The sequence below is a fragment of the Pecten maximus genome, chromosome 14 (genome assembly GCF_902652985.1).
Source record: "Pecten maximus chromosome 14, xPecMax1.1, whole genome shotgun sequence".
Lineage (NCBI taxonomy): Eukaryota > Metazoa > Mollusca > Bivalvia > Pectinida > Pectinidae > Pecten > Pecten maximus.
Window position 1 is genome coordinate 7,920,953 of NC_047028.1, and position 20,866 is coordinate 7,941,818.

Here is a 20,866-nt window from a genome sequence, read left to right on the forward strand (position 1 = left end):
ACATGCTATCTGTGTGCCAAACATCCAGCCTTCATGTACATAGATAAATGAGCAGAAATCTTTTATGTGCAGTTTTGGGTGATTTTTTTTTTTTATTTTGGACTGCAATTTTGTATGTTCAAAGTGCCATATCTGCGTCATTTTTGAGCATATGACCTTGATACATCGCACACATCTTCATAAGAGCAGATTCTTTAAAGTATGACCCAAACAAAGAATTTTGAAAGAATTTTTCGATTTTTTTCATCTTTTGACCTGTGACCTTGAATGAAGGTCAAGGTGAAAGATAAGCATAACATTTGTAGCCAGTCATACATGCTATCGATGTTGTAAATATTTCAAAATTGGTTTCCTCTCTCACATCTTTCCCTAATATTGGAATATCTATAATGGATGAGCTATGTACAGATTGTTGATGATTAAGATGCAAGATTTGATCCAATGTTTCCAATAACTCTATCAGATGCACTTTGTACGTGTGAAACATGGATTAAAAACAATATTACACCACGTAGTTTTTGTTCCAATTTAATTGTATATTAAACAGAGATACAGCACATTTAAAATTACACAATATAGTTATCACATATGAGCCGATATCCTTCTAACATTGTCTGATGTTAAAAACAAACGCTACACAACAAGTGTATACTACAGCTACAGAGTAACAATATATCAGTTACTTCAGCTCTACACTAAAGCCCATTCTGGAGCGATGCTTTAGTACACAACAACAGCTGAAGGAAGGTATTCAACATCCTGGCACCAGCATCGTTGATCTTAGTTTGATTTTGATTTCTCTTATTTCCTCTTGTTATTATCTGTTGTGTTGACTTTGAAGATTCGAATAAGTAGCATTTCTGAAATTAACTTGATGAATAATTGATAGAAAATGCCATACCTGTATTTGGAATTGGCCTTTCTCTCCTGTTCCACTTACTCCAAAATAGACCGAAATTTCATTATTTCAGAAGCTTTTAAAAAGATTTTATATAAAATTATCAAAATCTAAGGTTTTTATAAAATAACCCCAAAATACTAAATTATTAAAATTCATGTAATGTGCAAGGTGTATTGAGATGTCCATACTACAAAGTAACTTTATTCCAGGTTTAGTTGGATTATTAATAACATTGGTACTTTTGGCAAAACTGAGCTAAACACAAAACTTTAAAGTCCCTATATTCTAGAGTGACTGGACTATAAATTCTTGATGGTATTCCATCAGTTTAGGCTGTGTTGGGATATCCACTATGTGATCTGACTATACACCTTTTGAACAAAACTTTAAAGTGAAAAAGACCCTGTCACGGCCAGAATATCAACACCATAGTCTTGATTAGCAACATCGTCACAGACAAATAGGTTTGGTCAGAAGACAACATAGCTTGCCAAGTGGGTAGTAATCCAGAATTAGTAAGTCAAAGGTCAAACTGAAGGTCAGCAGGTCGGCAAATGTAGTACATGTACTAATGAAAAGGTCTTATCACAAGGACCACACAGGCCAATTACCTAAGCTGCATCCTCATCAGTATTGACCCTGTTTAATAAAAACTTTAAACCAGCTGGGGTATAACAATAACTCCCATGGATTTCTTCCTGGGCACGCTAAAAATGGCTCCTCTTGTACAATGTGTGGCATACACAACCACGACCCTAACTTAACATTTTAGAGTGTGAAAATTCCATTCATTTTGGTAGTTCTGGAGAAATAGTGATGACTAGCCTGTTGTTTTGACACCATAACAATTTGATGTTGTGATGACCATACATCCATCAAAGTCTGAACAATTTCTCACTGAAAACAAGTGCTTGCTGTAACTTTCTTACATTATCCATTATTAAGAGTTATGAAATTTACATTTTTGATAAAGCAGTGTCGGACATTTGAAACTGTGAAGGGTTTCTGTTTTTTGAGCATCTTGATCTGGAGTCGAGTATTGTTTTAAACGTAATAGCAACTTCCCCTTTTGCATCCCAGTCACTAGGCCCCTGGTGGCTTGGAATTATAGAACTTGCAATCATAGGTTTTTTATTGACCAAGGACATTTCTGTATTTCACTGCAGGTTTGGTTTACTTTAAGCTTTACTTTTGTGACATGTGGACAGTATTTACCATTGAGCCATGCTCTGAATCCATCACCATACTAATAAGGATGGCAGGAGGTGCAGGCGATGGTGAAGGGCAGCTATTTCAAGGCCAAACAGAGTAAATATTACATTGCTAATATGCCATTGGGACTACAAGGTTTTCATATGTATACATCTATCATAGAAACAACCAACGTGTTGACATAAATGTGACAAAATATAATTGTTGCTGTCGGCATTCGGAGTATTTACCCTGTCAGGAGATTGCTATGTATGGAGACCTGGGCCAAGTTGTTGAAAAGGTGATTAGCTTAATCACTTAATTAGGGAGAATCTCATTTCTCCTTTACTTTAAAATCTGTGTATGTATATTCCTTAAAATAAGCAGGCAGGAAGAGACTGGCAAGTGTTGTAATTTCATACAATTTTGTCAAGTTAGTTTTACCACAAATTATTTTATCAGGATTTTGAAATTGTTATTAAACTGTAATTAGCCTATTTATCATTTGAGCAACTGGTCCCTGGGCTGATTGGTATACATTGAGGATATCATTGTTAACATACATGTATGTAGATGTTGTTCAGGGATCTATAATCAGTGTACTTTATACTGGGAAAGTCTTTGTTGCTGTCGACACACAATAATAGGAGGGCATATTAAAAAAATAGTTTCACTACTCCAGGCTATTAACATCTTATATATATTATGCTCATGTAAAATATGAAACAGGAAGAAAACAACCATTTTTTTTTGGCCAGGGGGTAAACTTTCCTGCAGTGAAGATTCCCTGTGTACAGTTTTAAATTGTCAAGTAATATCATAAGATTAACGTTTACAAGGCTTCCCCATGTTGGTGGTAGTTGTAAGGTAGTTCACAGGATGAATATTACTCCTGTAAATATCAAATCATTTAGCACAGCAAGTTTTAATGATTTAGATGATTTTTATGATTTAGTTGGCAATTGTCTCTATCATAATCACATTATTTTTGATGATCACAAAGATGTTTCAATCTGTCTATCAATCACTTTCATCCATATCGAGCTCCTCTATCACCATGATGCTGCTGCTATCAGCTTCTGCTTCAGAGGGTACATCTGCAAGACTTCCCTTGTTACTTTCTGGTGTCTCAAAAGCTATCTTTTTGGAGATTTGCATGTCTTCTTCTGGCATATCTAAAATAGATCAGTACAGCAATATTTCATAAATTTGATTTGGTCGTTTACATAAAAGCATTTAAATTTCTGTAATGCAGTCAATATACACATTGTAACTACTGGTAGTGTGGTTTATAATGTAGACATATTTCTCTACATCTGGCCAAACAGTGGTATAAAATGCTGAGAACAATCTGCCATAATTAGATGCATGTATTTACTTTTGTTTATTTTGTTTAACAACCTATTAACAGCCAGGGTCATTGAAGGACGTGCCAGGCTTTGGAGGTGGAGGAAAGCCAGAGTACCCAGAGAAAAACCACCAACCTACGATTAGTACCATGCAACTGCCCCATGTGGGTTTCAAACTCGCAACCCAGAGGTGGAGGCTTAGTGATAAAGTGTCGCGACACTGTAACCTCTCGGTCCACCACGACCTCACATGTACATTATATGTATATACACAAACAAAATTTGTCCATTGTTGGTGATAATATATATAAACACTTATTGACCTTGTTTTGGGGAAACAAGAATTGTTGCTAATCCAATAAATTATTTATAAATGAAGTATAATAATGTACGAGATAAACCAAGAACAAATATAGATATGATAAACAAGACTTAAATAATTCATCTAACAGGGCACCTGTCGAGGTATTGGCACTCCACCATACCAAATGGTTAAAATAAGAAAATATACAGCTTATGCTACGAAAGAAGTCACAAACAGCTCAAAGACTGACCAAGAATTATCAGAGACAGATACATTACAAACTCACAGTCTCCTCTGATAGCATGAGGAAGGGACTACTAAAATATGAACTCTTCTCTTCATTGGAGCTTCCAATGACTGATGTAATTGTAAACCTTTATAATGTCCCAATGATTGATGTAAGTGTATGATTAAATGTCCCTGTTACATACCATTGTACTTTACTTTGTTTGTATTTCGCGCTTAAAGACTTGTACGTGAACCGGATGTGTGACCGGATATATGACAAAGGACATTCCAGAACGTGCGGTGTAAACACATCAACATGCAGGTGTAGCGGCACAACACCGCGGCTATTTACTCATTTATTGGACATAAATACGCAAACTACAGCTTGCGGTGAGTACCGTACATACAAACCCAACTGTATATATTGTTTATAACTGTTGTTAACATGCTGTGTAGATAAACAGCAAGGTATTATAGTTGTCTATTTATAGATACCCACCCGGTATGTTGCACGGGTGTATACAGGTGTGCTTAGCGTATTGTATATTTATTAATAGGGTATTATTTTAGAAATATACCAATCATGTAGCATTATATACATATTAGTTAATGTCTACATAGTCTGAATTAGGGGTGGTCATTGTTATATGCACACGTGTAACGTGAGTGCATGTCAGTGTAGTAAATATTAAGGCGTCGTGTGTCATACATTCAGTAATTTAGGGTGTAGTCATTTTATTGCATATATGTATTATATCGGTCAATATAACGGTTGTAAATAGGTTAGGTTAGTTGGGCCATGATTATTTAGTAGTATATTTGTATTATATTTTAGTTTAACCCATTGGTGAGGATAGACCATAATGTGGTGTGGATGATCCTGGAAGGATCATGGTCAGAACAGAGTCCTGACAGGGACATATGCCAGACTGATGTGGGTGGAGCGAGGTGGCCTGGGTACTGTGGTTGCGACTCATGAGGAACACAGCCAGAACCTTGATGGACAGCCATGAGTGGTATTCTTTGCTGGCAATATAGAACTGTTCGTGATGAGGCTTGATGGTGCCCGTCTTGTGGAGAGAACTGGGTTTCTTGTTGACACTCCATGGTGGAAATCTGCCCACCAGTGTAGACTATTTAGGTGACCTCATAGACAGTGATGGAAATCTGCTCATTCCTAGAGTGAACCATTTATTTGTGAGATATGTTCTTATTAAATGTGTGAAAGTGAGTGTGGATGTGCAATTGTTCATAGCGTATAGTGTAATTAAATGTTGTAATAATGTACAGTGTGTTGTGTTTCTATCTCTGCACCAGATTGGACAATATGCTCATCCCGTTACAGTCCCAATGACTGATGTAAGTCTGAATGATTAAATGTCATAATGATTGATGTAAGTGTATGATTAAATGTCCCAGTTATTGATGTAAGTGTATGATTTGATGTCCCAAATGATTGATGTAAGTCTGTATAAGTAAATGTTCCAGTTATTGATGTTTTCCTTATACATATATAATGTACAAGGTAACATGTAGCCTTAAGTTAATAGCATATTTACCATCACAAGGAGACATCTCAAGCATCAGCGCTTCCATAACATTGTTTAGCATGGTGGTGGAGAAAGTGTCATCACGTCGGATCCCTAAAGCCTGCAGTGAAAATTTGATAATCACTTATCTAGTTCTTACATATTTTAGGGGCAAAACAATAGGCCCAGAAGGCCTACATCGCTCACCTGGATATTTCAGTTATTTTAAGTTACATTACAATTATTTTCTACCTTTTTTTGCTACATCTTCCAACTATTGTCCAAATATGGACCTCATCCAGTCATTCTTCAAAAAGGATTTTTTTTTTATTAGTTTTTTGGTTTTTGCAACATTTCCCTTATTAGGCCCCTCTCTCCGGCTCCAAGTGACCCACATCCTCCATTCATACAACAATAGATATCCTTTGCCCAATAACCCTTCAGACCAAACTTCATCAAAATCCATTCAGGACTAGTAAGGATTTAAAGGATTTACCTCAATTTCCCCTTATTGGGACCCGCCCCTCTGGCCCAAGAAGGGCCAGAGTGTCAGAGTCAGAGTAACCATTTATCCAAACTATGTTCCCCTACCCCCAAGGATCTTTCTGACCAAATTTGGTTCAAATCCATATAGAACTTTTAGACAAGTAGTGATTTGAACCAAATATTGATGACCAGAAAGACGGACGCCGTACACCGCATCATTGCATAAGCTCACCAGCCCTTCGGGCCAATTGTGATAAAAATGTAATAGGACACAGACATAATGTCAATATTCAAAATGGCAAGGTAGTGAGACAGTGTATAGTTACCTTGTCAAAGTAGTCCACTGCCATAATGTTGTTTCCCATCAACACATAACAGTACCCAATGGCCGAGTATGTAGAAGGATTCTGAGGGGAGAGGACCTGTGCTTGTCGGTGGTAATCCAAAGCTTCCTCATACCTCCTGTACACATAACATTGTCATTAATTCTCCACTCAATTTTTTTTTGATTCTCTAGAAATAAATACAGGGTAAAAAATTCCTCTAAAAAGAACTAATATTTCTAATCTTGATTGTTTGGAAATCTTTTGGCATTTTCTCAAATCAAGTGAAATGAAGAAGAAAAAGAAAATGTCTTCAAGGGTCTATAAGTCACTGCAAGTGGCTTAACGTACGTACAAGACGGACAGAAAGGAAAACAAAATTATAGTCCCCCCCCCCCACCCTCTCCTGGTTTCAATGGTAATAGAATTCCCTGTCCTATCTAAATCTTCAGCTCTCAAGATAACATACAATATAAATGAGGCTATCTGAAAAGGCTCCAAATCCCATAATGCAAAGCAAAGGTGTTGATGTAAACAACATGACCAAACAAACACATTTGACACAAAACAACAACAATTATAGAATAGACATCATAATACCTTTCAAAGAAGAAACTGTGTTGATGTCACCTCTCTTTTGATATCGATCTTCCTATGTATGTAAACTTTATTTATTTTACAACAATTGCCAAACAAGTTATATCAACTTATATTAATCACGCTTGTTGGCCCGGATGGAAGCGCACATCCTCCCTCTCTTGAATATAACTTGATTAGAGGGCTAATTAAAGGCAAGTATTTTCCTGGTCAAGCCAGGCACTAGACTGTCCAATAAAGTCAGTGAAAGTAGAAATATTTTCTTTGCATTTCTGGAGGTAACAACTTGATTTATGTGTGAAATGATAGATTTCTGATATTTCAATATGTGTGTGAAAGCCACCTTAAAATTTGCAGTTAATGAATTGAGACAATGAAATGACAATGCAGAAGTTTAGAAATGAATATGAATTGAAACAACACAATCCTCGGAACAGAATTGAACCCGGGTTGTGGTTATATTTATGGTTTGAGTAAGGCCTTACTTGAGTTTGCGACATGTGTGTCCGAGGTTGTTGAGGAGAGGCTCCCATTTCTCCACCATCACCTGATGGCTCACACACTCCACTTTAGACAAGGCCTCTTTAAAGTAGCGATGGGCCTTAAGCCAGCTGTAGTACAGTAACAAAACAGATTGTTATCACAGGCTCACCTTTGATTAACTCAAATCTAATTGACCTTTGGTCCTACAACAATGAAACAGTTACTACCATTCTATTTCATACCTTTAAAAATTATAACCATCAATAGCATTATAAATTCATTTATTCAAATGCTCAAATACATGGTAACAGAATGTGTGTTTGCTTTATTCCTTGCTCACATGTTGTATTCTAGATAATCTCCTAATTTTGATAAATAAGCATGTATGATGTTATATATTGATGGCCCTCTTGGTAGGGTGATATGAAGGTTTGTATATCCGAAGTAGTCTTTTTATGACTACTGACGAAAACAAAATGTATAAGTCAAGTGCAATCAACAAATTGAATAAACTGTTTAAATCAATTTTTTTTCCAAGTTCATTAGATTTCATTTCATTTTTTTTAACCATTTTTTTTTACAAAACGAAACTGACAAGAACGACAACTCTCGGAGAATCAACCATGGGGGCATGCTCTCCAGGATTTATTTCCCGACCACTTGATGCATTACTGCTAATCACAGGCACTATTATATACATGAGGTATAATAATAAATATCAAATGTTTTTGTGCTTGATTATTAATCTGAGAAAAAACTACAGGAATCATATATTAGAACTCAATGTGTAATGGCAACTTATAGGGACATAACTCTGACTAGACGTGTAATTCATGTACGCTTGTACATTTGTATGTAACAGAACAAACTTACTCCAGATTTTGAAAGGCTATCACCCCCATCTCGTGTAAAACAAATGGGTCTTCTGGTGCTATACATAGGGCCTGACTGAAGAAACGCTCCGCCAGTTTACTGTTGTTGGTTAGTCCATACTCCAGTCCGACGTACAGGATCGGTAGGTGGCAGCCCTTCATCAACTGTGATGCTGTAAAGTATGCCGCCATGGCTTGATCATGTTCATTCTCCGTTGCAAATGAATGACCAAATGCGAGCCAGGCAGGGCCATACACTCTGTCCATAGACGTCGCTTTACTGTAACAATGGAAACAATACAAGTGAGACAAGATTTTTAATATAACCTTGATTCTTAATAAGGTTATACAATGTACATATAATAACAAACTAAATGATATCTTGCTAAGTTGCTTGTTAAACATTAGATAAACAGATAAACCTACAATGTACCTACATCTATCTGAGTAGGTAATCTTAGAGAATTACATATTTGTTTCCAGGATGTCTCATGTGTTTTTTTTTTCCATTTTTGCAAAATGGAACCAAGAGATTACAGAGCAATTTTGGCACCCACCACTGAATGACCTTTAATGATTCTACTGATCTCTATTATTCCCTTCTTTCCTCTCTTCCTGCTATATAAAACATAACACAGAGAACCTATATATGAAATCTAAGAAAGACCAAAGAGGATTTAAAAAAAAAAATTGGTAACAAACATCAACTGTTAAAATCTGATAACAAATTCCAGGTGTGAGCCATATACTGTAAATCACTTATATTTCGCGAGTACTTAATTTCGCGAACTCACCTAATTTGACTTATTCGCGAATACATAATTTCGCGAATTCTGATCTCAAAATGACTTTAAATTTGCGAATGACGTTAACAGGTCGGCGATATTTCCATGTTGGTAGCCATTTTGTTTATGAGAGTCATGTGACGGTACAAGAAAAGTCATGTGATTCAATCATGTGATATCGGTGTCTGGACATACTGAATTGAATTTACCATACCTGTATACATGCTAAATGGCTTACAAAGGCGGTGTCAGGCATTGAACAAAACCCACGGCTCATTAAAAATGCCTGGAAGATGACGGGACTACAATAGGTTGTGAGTTAACGTACATTGTAATTAACGTACGTGTGTATACAGTGATACCGATGAACAGTTCTCGGGACAGTCTATATTGCGAATGATTGCTACTCCAGGCGCTTATTTGCTCTGAATGTTTGAATTAAATAAATAATTTGTTTGATTTCAACTTTGTTATGTTAAATATCTTTTCGAGAATCAAGCGATGTGAAGTGCTATATATACATGAAACCTTAAATAACTTACAACAGCGTGGGTGATAAAGTACGACATATTCCGGGTGACCATCCGGGATCCTCGGGACCATACCTATTGTTCTTAAATTAACTACATGTAAAACGTTGTCTAGAAGTTAATTAAGTCCTAGTTCAACCACAATATTAGTGTTCAGTGGGTCTTTTGTGTGTGTGAAATTTTGGTGTTTTGTGATATAAAAACACTCTCTGATATAAGTATATAATCTATCACTCTATCATTACTTTAATGGCGATGTTTGCTCACCAACTAAAGATTATGGTAGATTCAAAGTGGACGCAACTTAGTATTTTTGTCATTCTTATACAAATATTCGCGAGGGATTTTAATTTGCGTTTGACTCTCCTTGCGAATTAACGTGAAAATAAATCCCACGCGAAATATAAGTGATTCACAGTATGCAAGCTATTTACAGTTAGGTTATTCCCAATTATCAATTTAATGCAGAGTGAGGACAAATATAGGTTTTAACAGGTTTAGGTAAAATTCACAGTTGTGGCATAGCAACATAATCATTCAGGTATATTCTGGGAGATTAATATTCAGCACAGAACATGTATACTATAGTAGCATTATTAGAAATTAGTATTAGTATTTCTAACCAGAAATTCAAACATTTACCAAAAACTACACATGAAGAATATTTTTGCAGGGGTTTCATTTCACAGTTTCAGTAATTTATACATCTAGGTTATTTCTGTGTAGGGTTCCTTTTGCGATTTCAGTAAGTAATTTATACACCTAGGTTATTTCTGTGTGGGGTTCCTTTTGTGATTTCAGTAGGTAATTTATGCACCAAGGTTATTTCCACATAGGGTTCCTGTTGTGATTTCAGAAGGTAACTTATACATTTAGGTTATTTCCATATGAAGTTTTAATTTTGTGGTTTTAGTAGGTAACCTAGGGGTAATTCCTTGGGGGTTTGCTGTTTCCCCTCCTGTCATTGTGACTTACCTGTACCTGAGATAACGACAACCTGTTCTATGTTGTCTGGTATAAGACACCTAACTACCAGGCTGTACAGTTTCCCCTCCTGTCATTGTGACTTACCTGTACCTGAGATAACGACAACCTGTTCTATGCTGTCTTGTATTGTATAAGGTACCTAACTACCAGGCTGGACAGTTTCCCCTCCTGTCATTGTGACTTACCTGAGATACCGACGACCTGGTTCAATGTTGTCTGGTATGAGGAGGTAGTAACATCCCACAGCAAACCATGACACCTAAAACAACCAATCAATGACTGAAATATTACATGACACCTAAAACAACCAATCAAAGACTGAAGTAAACCATGACATCTAAAACAACCAATCAATGACTGTGAAGTAAACCATGACACCTAAAACAACCAATCAATGACTGTGAAGTAAACCATGACACCTAAAATAACCAATCAATGACTGTGAAGTAAACCATGACATCTAAAACAACCAATCAATGATAGAAGTATTACATGACACCTAAAACAACCAATCAATGACTGTGAAGTAAACCATGACATCTAAAACAACCAATCAATGACTGAAGTATTACATGACACCTAAAACAACCAATCAATGACTGTGAAGTAAACCATGATATCTAAAACAACTAATTAACGAGTCTGAAGTAAACCATGACACCTAAAACAACCAATCAATGACTGTGAAGTAAACCATGACACCTAAAACAACCAATCAATGACTGTGAAGTAAACCATGACACCTAAACCAACTAATTAACGAGTCTGAAGTAAACCATGACACCTAAAACAACCAATCAATGACTGTGAAGTAAACCATGACCCCAAAATCAACCAATCAAAGACTGAAGTATACCATGACACCTAAATCAACCAATCAAAGACTGTGAAGTATACCATAACACCTAAATCAACCAATCAAAGACTGTGAAGTAAACCATGACATCTAAATCAACCAATCAATGACTGAAGTAAACCATGACCCCTAAATCAACCAATCAACGACTGTGAAGTAAACTACATGTATATGACATCAAAATCAACCAATCAAAGACTGTTAAGTATACCATAACACCAAAAACAACCAATCAACGACTGTGAAGTAAACCATGACACCTAAAACAACCAATCAACGACTATGAAGTTAACCATGACACCAAAATCAACCAATCAAAGACTGAAGTAAACCATGACACCTAAAACAACCAATTAACGACTGTAAAGTAAACTATGACACCAAAATCAACCAATCAAAGACTGTGAAGTAAACCATGACACCTAAAATAACCAATCAAAGACTGTGAAGTAAACCATGACACCTAAAACAACCAATCAATGACTGAGAAGTACCCTATGACACCTAAAACAACCAATCAATGACTGAGAAGTATACCATGACACCTTAAACAACCGATCAACGACTGTTCATTGGTGGGAGCCATAGCAGAATGCTTTCACTTGAGTTTCAGAAAATTATTTCCAATCAATTTTAAAGCATTGTAAGTAACATATTGTACATGTAAATAGGTGTCAAAATGAAAAAAAAATATCATTGTAATTTTAGTTACTTAGACTGTAGCTCCTAGACCTATTGTAAACATGTATGAGCATAAAAAATATCAAGAACAGATACAGGAATAAAAACTGAATGGTTTTCTACATATATACTAACATGTTGACTGTATCAGTGATAAATGTGGACAAATGTGCACAACATCATCTTGGATTCTTTGAAGGTTACTTTGCCAGAAGTTGGAAAAAGTGTATGACTTTGTACAAAGCATGCAATTTCTAATAAATAAGCCAAAGTGTGTAGAAATGAATGAAAAGAAAGCACTCGAAGATACGAAAGCTACAGTAAACAAGAGGCTCATGGGACTCGAAGATACAAAAGTTACGGTAAATAATTGCTGAAACAATATAAACTCAATGCCAGATCATTTGCTTTTGAATACTTTTTTTTCTTTTGTGCGATATACTGATATTTTGTCTAAGAGACATTTTTTACTTACTGGCTTGTTTCAGTATGACCATTTGTGTACTTCCCTGATACTTTTGTTTTGTTTTGTTTAACGTCCTATTAACACCCAGGGTCATTCCCTGATACAGATGTTAGGTATGTACTAGCCTATTAAACTGGGATATTTACTCACCGGTTTATTTGGGTACAGATCCACTAGCTTGTGGGCCAAGTAAAATAATTCTGAAATTACAAAATGAATGAAGTGTTAACACTTAAAAACAAGAGGCACAATTGGTCTGTATTGCTAGTCTGTTACTGGCCAAATGTTGTCACTTAAGACATCTTGGTTATTCAAGGTCATTTAACACATTTGAGCCTGTGTGTTTGGAAAGTGGCTGGGCCAATGTCATCCATCTTTAAACTTTTAACATAGTTCATTTCAACATGTCTCTGGCCCAATATCAAGACTCTATGCGTATGGTTTTTGGAAAGAAACGGTTTGAAATTACATGGATCAAACTCTTTAGTCTGCTTTGGTATATTTACTTTGTCATCTGATTTGAGTGACTTTGACAACACATATAAGCAACAAGTGATCAGTTTTTCTCCAGTGACTGAAAGATACACACCTGCAGCTGCTTCACCTGAACGAGAAAAAACTCAGGTCTAGCGGCCCAGGGCCAGTAGATTTGGTCTGTGGGCAAGTAAATAATGGTGACTACTTGCCCAGTGCAAAATTTCTGATAATTTTTACCTTTTCCTTAGAGTAATTCACGACACTACAAATTCTGTTAAATTAGACCACTTTCATCTTTTGGCCAGTAATTTTGAACTCAAACTTGCCGGAAGGACCAGTGATGCTGAATTTTGTTCTGCCGTTCACAAATGATGACCATAACTAATGATAATACATTTGTATGCATACTTTATAACACCCAGAATCAAACCTTAATATTTATCCTGTAATAAAATGTCATGTTCATGTATGTATTAAAACATGACTCTTGATTGTTTGGCAGTCTGTGCCTTGACAACATAATCTTTCCAGATTTCTAAAGATTTTCTCTCCAATATTCCATTCCTTATATGTCCGTAACCCACTGTTCAATATCCTTAGAGCTTTTATTTTATTTTCATGACTGTCAGAAGCAAGGTATACGTATCACCTACATGTACTGGTATGTAGTGGAATCAGGTATAATAATGATAGATACCTTTTAGGTTTTTTAATTCCACTAGGACTGCTATATGTAGAGGAAGACACTGACTGTTGTAAGGATCCTTAGAAAGCACCCTGCAAAAAAAAATATGTCAGAAAATTACACCATCGCTTAGTTTTGTATTGCTTAAACATATAGGATCTGCAATATTTCTTCACAAAAGCATTGGCCATTTCTTATGTTCTAACAACAGCTACAGTAACTGTATGGTCATTTAGAGGACAGTCTCTCCTGTGTGCAAGATGTATGAATGAATTGAGTTGTGTGTGTTTTGGGAAGCTGCTGTATATTATGTTAAATCTCCATGTGCTAGCACAGAACTGATGTTGACTTTACGGTCAGTGCTACATAACGGATAAATTAAAAACATGATCATTATTAAAGATTTCAGCACAAGGCCTGTACTGCTCACCTGTTCTGCAGTTCATAAAATGAAGATTTACTTCATGTGAAACCAAAAGATGACTTTGGTCATGGATGTAGAATTCAAGTTCATACCTTTGCAGTAATTGTTACAGGAAGATTGATAATCCTCAAACTTTGGTATTGATGAACAAATCATTGAGATTTTACCACATCTGACTCATGTGACCTTAAAAGTAGGTCAGGGTCATTGATTTGAATAAACTTCATTGCACTTATCCCAGCATGAATGCTTCTGGCCCATTATAGATGTCCTAGGCATTTTGTTTGATGAAAAGTTGATGCCAGACAGAAAATAGACAATATGAATCACAACAATTTATCATGACTGTCTGAGGATCATTCTTGTTTCTGATACATCTCTCAAGTGAACTTGATAAAAAAAGTTTAAAAAGTGTATGCCTGGTCTACAGCCCAGTTACAGACAAAACCTGATGGCTATACATAACCAGGTTTAGGTTTCATAGCAAAAATACTTACATTGATGTAATTTTATAGCAATCTCTAAATTCACAATTGTAATAATGTCGTTCAGCGAGGTTGACAACCACATCTAAATTTTCCTTGAGGGCACACAAAGAGCTGGGAACAGATTGATTCTGGGGTTTGTTATACTGAAACAAAGGAACATTAAGACCATTTATACACGATACAAAAACAATGGAAATTGTACTCTTTTTCTAAATTTTAAAGCAGGTCAAAAATGTTCCCCCTTTTTTTTATTTCAATTCATACTTGCTGAAAACTGGGAAAATTACAAGAAGAAAAAAAACGAAAAAAAACCTGTGCGTCACATTTGAAGACTAATTATATTTAAAGGGAGATAACTCTATATGCCATATTTCTTGATACATGCAGTAAAAAGAAAAATTATCACAATCTTTAGACTGGGAGTTTTATTCATCATTGAATTAGTTACAAATATAATCATACTTTTCTTATTTTTTTAAAAATTTATTTTATTTTTGGAAGATTTCAGTTCTTTGTATATTATGGGTTTATACCCCCCCCCCCCCCAATAAGAAGAATGACAGGTACAATGTAAATGACTAGGTAGCATCCTGAATGTTGTGTCATCTCACTAGGTAATACATATATGTATATCAATTCAGTATACTAGGACAAGATGTGAGAGACTAGTATTTTTATCATTACACTGTATGTACAAATCATGACAATACCTTTTTGACTTTATTTTCATACAAAAATCTGACAAGTTCCACTTCCTCTTCTGGACATTGTAATGCAAATGGTAATGAATCAATCAATTCTCTTTCTGAAATTGATAATAAGTGTGAGAAATAGATTAAAGCATCAACATTAACTCTTCATACTTAAATACATTGGTCTATGTTCTAATCACATCCTTTACATCAGTGATGCTGAGAGAACTGTTCCACCAAATCGTCCATCCTACTTTAATAAGGATTCCTAGTTTTATTTAGGGCTATTCCAATAAAAAAGGTACTCAACAGGAGGACTCCAGCAACCACTATGCATAGAATATCCCCCCCCCCCCCCGAATATATATTGCATTGTGATAGCTCTTTAAAGGTAACTACTCATTAATGTACATCATGCATTTGGTCTTCCTTCAGGAAGACCTCCATCCTACCCCGGGATTCCACATTTTATTTAGTTGTACACCTTATGATTGACCTATATACCAAACCTAATGACAATAATGACAAAGCGATCAATGTCCCTACCTTCTTGTGCTGACAACATGTGGTGGTTGACGAGAAGGTCAAATGCCTCAAAGCAGTACACATCCTGGCGCAGGGCCTCTCGAAAACATTCCACTGCCAAATTTCTGTTGTCCATGGCTTCATAGATTTTGCCACGGAGTAGGTTTATAGAATGTTCTATTGGCTGTGGGTATGAAGAGTCAGTAATTAGACGAGTCTTCAGTGAATAAGTCTGGCAGGCTCGTAAATGCAGGTCTAGACTCACAAGTAGCAAAAACAAAACAATATACAATGTAGGACTAGAAAACTATAATTAAAGCTGAAAGTTATTAATACATAAATATTATGGGAAACTGTTATACAAAATATAACAATTGCTTATACACAATAAAAGACCTACCTCTTTGCTGTTAGTGTCAATGTGAGACTCGCTCAGACAGGGTGCAAAAGATCGCAGTTTGTTGTTGTCAACCATGTCTAAAATATTCAACGATTCCTGCCATTCTTTACATTCATACTGAAAATAAGACAGTTGTTTAAAAGGACTAGTACCAATGTCGTGAGCAATATCTTTTTTGTAAGAATTTTATACAATTTATAGATATTTGTTTGTTAGGTATTTTTTCAGATACATAATATTTGTGAATACATGTATATTTGTTTCAATTTCTAACATTTTGTGTCTTTCACATTTTGCCTTTATTTCTCTATTAAGTCTACTAAATGATATGTTGTCCTTAAGTTTACACCCAAACTGATTGTTTAAGTATATCTTTGAAATAAGGTAGAGAATCTAAGGACACTTTTTGATTTTGTTGTATACACTTACATGGCAAAGAGCTGCTAGATATCTACAAGCTGAATTTGTCTGGAAAAAAAATATAAATAAACCAGTATAATATTGCTCCATCTATAATTTCAATGAATTATTGCTTCAATTTACCTAAATAACAAAATCATATTATTCGTTTACTAAAATAAATATTAATGTAAATTAATTAGGCATGAAATCAATTCTATTTTTTAAATTGTTCAACTTACGTCGACAGACACTGCACATTCTAGATTTTCACATTTCTAAGGTCAATAAGATTATTAGATTTCCTGCTGGACTTGTACACATTTGGACCCTATGGCTACACTTGTCACTAATGAGATCTTTTATGCTGAAATGGAATGCTAATCTATATCTTTATCTCATTGTAATTTTTTTGTTATACACATGTCCTTTTATACATGTATTGCCAGAGATTCTATAATGGTATTACAGTATTGTACCTCACAATGAAGTGAACATCATAAAACATATTCATGTGATGAAAATTCATCTAATAATTCAGAACAACATGTGATATCAGTCCATGAATTACTCTATTTTTACATTAGAAGCAGTCTATTTTGTGTGTGTGGCAACACATGTATTAGTGACTCATCTATGACTGACCTTGTCCAGTTTGGCGGTCCGCAGCAGCTTGGAAGCTCGGTGGTACTGCCCAGTGAGGTACAGAGTCTGAGCATACCAGTAGACATCATCCACATCTCCTGTCAGATAGAAAATTATATCATTTGATGTTTTCTTTTACATAATATAGCTGAAAGTTAAATGGTTTACAATTTAAGCCACATGTTTATAATATAAACATGGGGGTGAACAGTCTGACAATTTAAACCTGTAGCTGATGGATGTCCTGTGATTGTCATGCTCAGAAAATAATCTACCGGGTAAATGCTTTATGAGATTTAAATTTGACTAAAAATATTCTAATTTACTTAATACATTACCATTTGAAAGAGAGACAATCTTGTCAGCCCAGAACAGTGCAGAGTCATAGTGGTGCTGAAAAAGAAATGTTACATATATATCGTGACTACTGCCTATACTTCTTTAAAGATTTCTTACTAATGTAAAACTTTTTTTCATAACAATTTTAAGTAGTTAAATTAATCAAGCTTTTACAGCATTGACAGGAAACAAATTTTTCCTAGCTCTGTTACTTGACATTTTGGCATGTACTGGTATTCTGTATGGTATGTGTTCAACCCTGAAGATAAATATCCACAGTAATGGGCAATTTAGGCCCAAAAACCTCTGTTTTAAAATCCTCTACTTAGGCCTAGATCCTTTTTACACCATCCCAGTCTTTCTATTGAAGTCACTATTTTTGAAAGAAACTGTTTGTTTGGATAACATATAGATTTTTGGATGTTTCTGACAAGTTGTTGTGACTGTTTATAGTATCTGGTACAGCAGAATAAGGCAATATTCTTTCACTCTGTTCTCTATTGGTATTAGCCATAGTCTATTTAAGACTTTTTTTTTAAGTGCACCTTTCAACTCTGTATGTAAGTAAGAAATCTGGACAGACTGGTGGAGCAGTTTGAAAAATGATGTTCTGAAGGAGAAATTCTGGGATGTTTCCACATATTTGGATTTGTTACTTAAAACAGCCAAGTCTCTTAAATAAAAAAAAATTGCAATATACTTTTTAAAGTTGCATTAATTTATGACAAACTAAATAATAGTAATAACTAAAAGGTGTTTACTGAATGCAATGACTTAGAAACTTGATGTATATATACACTACCAAACATTACCACATCACGAAAAAGATTTGACTTAGATGAACATTTTTTAAAAATATAGTTATACATAAGTATAAGTATGTATAAGTTTGAGGTGATTTTAACTATTTTAGTAACAAAGCTACAGTGTATACCTCAATTGGAGGTTCTGTATCTGTATTTATACAGGACATTGACTAAATTCTGAGTAAAATTTATCCAGGCAGAGGCTTGGTGAGTCAACCTCTGAAACCCCCAAAGAGGGAGATCTCCCTCATTCATCATCCAAAATTATAGGGAGAAAGTGCATGATGTTTTTTGTTGCATTTAGAGGACATTCCATATATGTGACCTTGTAAAGGTGTTACTTACTTCAGGCTATTGATAATTACATTTTGAAATCAAAATTATATTATTATTCAAAATTTGCCAGGGCAGCTATAGTAATGATAACAGGTGGTGGGGATGTTTTGTTTACATTATCAGGCCAGGGTCAAAGTGTCCGAGATTTTCAGGGTTTTATGAGGGATGACTGCTTAAATCTGGGATAGATTTAACCCTGATTCAGGAAATGTACCAAATCAGGATTTAGGGGAAATTATAATGATTTCCTGCATAATCTTTGATGGTTGACACCTATGCATCTGTTCTTTAGTAACTTTTAGCGGCGAGGGCATTCTTAATTTTTTCCTGTTGTCCTATAGCTAGGCTTGCTTATAATTACATTTTGTGGTAACACATTCCAGTCTTTTACATTGGATGGTTCGAATAAAATCTTTATATATATATCAGTGTTGCAACGGACTACTTTGATGGTCTGGCAGTGCTGTCTTCTAGAAGGCCTGATGTTATACTGGACAGCGAGTCAGCGGGTAATGCAACTAAGCCATGGGTAACTTTGAAAAATAAAATTTGGTGTTCTTGTCTGCATTAGGCAAGTTGTATCCATTTCAAATCTTTCATCATTTTTTATACGCTACCATACCTGCTGTAATCCCTATGCACACACAGCGTTGTATCCCTTCGAGTACTCCAATAATATTAGAGGTTAACACGACAGGAAACTTTTGACTGGCTGTCACGCAACCTCTAAAATTTACCACTGTACGTAGGACCTGTTGCCGTGACACACCTAATTAAAACTGTTGAAAAGTTATCATTCTCACATTTCTTATGATGTGACCTACCTTATTCTATTGAGGTATGATAAATACAAAGTTACAAAATTTGTATCCATATCTGTATCCAAAAACCAGTGATTATTATCCTTTCTTGTCGTTAAAGCGTAGGCCCCACTTGAACATACTTGTTTTGATTGTGACCTCCCCAGGTTATTTCTGGTTTTAAAATCCAAATTGGCAGTTGAAAAAGACGAAACAAACGCTGATCCAATATGAGGTCGAATATCCACCAATGTAATCAGGTTGAATAAGACCTCATATACGTATAGGAGTACCCTTCCAGATGATCAATTATGCATACCTGTCAAGGATCAAATGTTGACAAACAGGAGATCTCCAGTTTGAGGACTTTCCTCAGACTGGAGATTGCACTCTGCGACATTTTTACTAAACGTATTGCATTCATCAACAAAAAACAACACAAATTAATTGATTAATAGTATTCAATAAGATAACAAGTGAATGCAGCTGAGTTATTATAATTTGTACTGAATAGTGAATGAAACTATTGAACAGTAAAGGCATAATATGTCCTTTTTCTGATATGGATTCCATACAACTGAAGCATACTAGCATGTTAAAGGTTGTTTCTTTAAGGGATTTGGAACAGTATTTTAGATTATGGGGTATGAATCCAATAGTAGAATTTGTACGGTTTGAAATCTTATTTATGAGAAATCGAAGTCCATTTGAAGTTATATTATATCACGGAGTGTTACGCCTAGGTAAGGGTTATCATGTACTTGATCAAGGGCATGGTCGTCTAGAGTATAGCGAAATTGGTGTGGTGTCTTACTCCTGGAGATGGACATCAGGCATTAAATATCATGCCCTAGTGTTTAGCCCACACACCTCTTCTGACTTCTAAGTTCCTGTTGTAGATGGATCTGGATAGGCATTTGAAATAAAATGAACATTTTACGAAAGTTGCTGTTCTGGTCATATTTGTTACACTAGATTTCCTGGTGCAATCGTTAATTTATATCCTGTAGAGTCTACAAAAACTGACAAAATAATCTCACGATACCAAGTTATCTACTTGCCAGTAACTTGGACGGCTTCTAAATGAACGGTAAAATACAACGTTTCTAGTGATTATCAACATAATTCAAGATTTTCAACCGATCAATAGTATCATAATACTTACTGTGTCTATATAATTTCGAACTCTCTCTCTCAATTTTGTAAGGTCCAAGCTGCAGATCGGGTTTTGCTTCTCGGCAGCTTCTGAATTTCCCCCTTCACCCGCCATGTTTTCTATTTG

At 35.4% G+C, this 20,866-nt stretch overlaps 1 protein-coding gene across 1 annotated transcript; it reads right to left on the minus strand.

The window, feature by feature from the left end:
- Positions 1–512: 512 nt before the first annotated feature.
- On the minus strand, positions 513–20,864 carry LOC117342108 (cell division cycle protein 16 homolog). Its single transcript, XM_033904108.1, has 16 exons — positions 20,750–20,864; positions 17,642–17,696; positions 17,304–17,401; positions 16,689–16,727; positions 16,260–16,376; positions 15,881–16,043; positions 15,353–15,447; positions 14,652–14,785; positions 13,743–13,822; positions 12,719–12,768; positions 10,751–10,824; positions 8,265–8,543; positions 7,394–7,519; positions 6,315–6,450; positions 5,533–5,623; positions 513–3,267 (listed from the first exon to the last, which is right to left on the minus strand). The coding sequence occupies exons 1-16, from the start codon at positions 20,852–20,854 to the stop codon at positions 3,113–3,115; spliced, it is 1,797 nt and encodes a 598-aa protein (XP_033759999.1). The 5' UTR covers positions 20,855–20,864; the 3' UTR covers positions 513–3,112.
- Between the last annotated feature and the right edge of the window lie 2 nt (positions 20,865–20,866).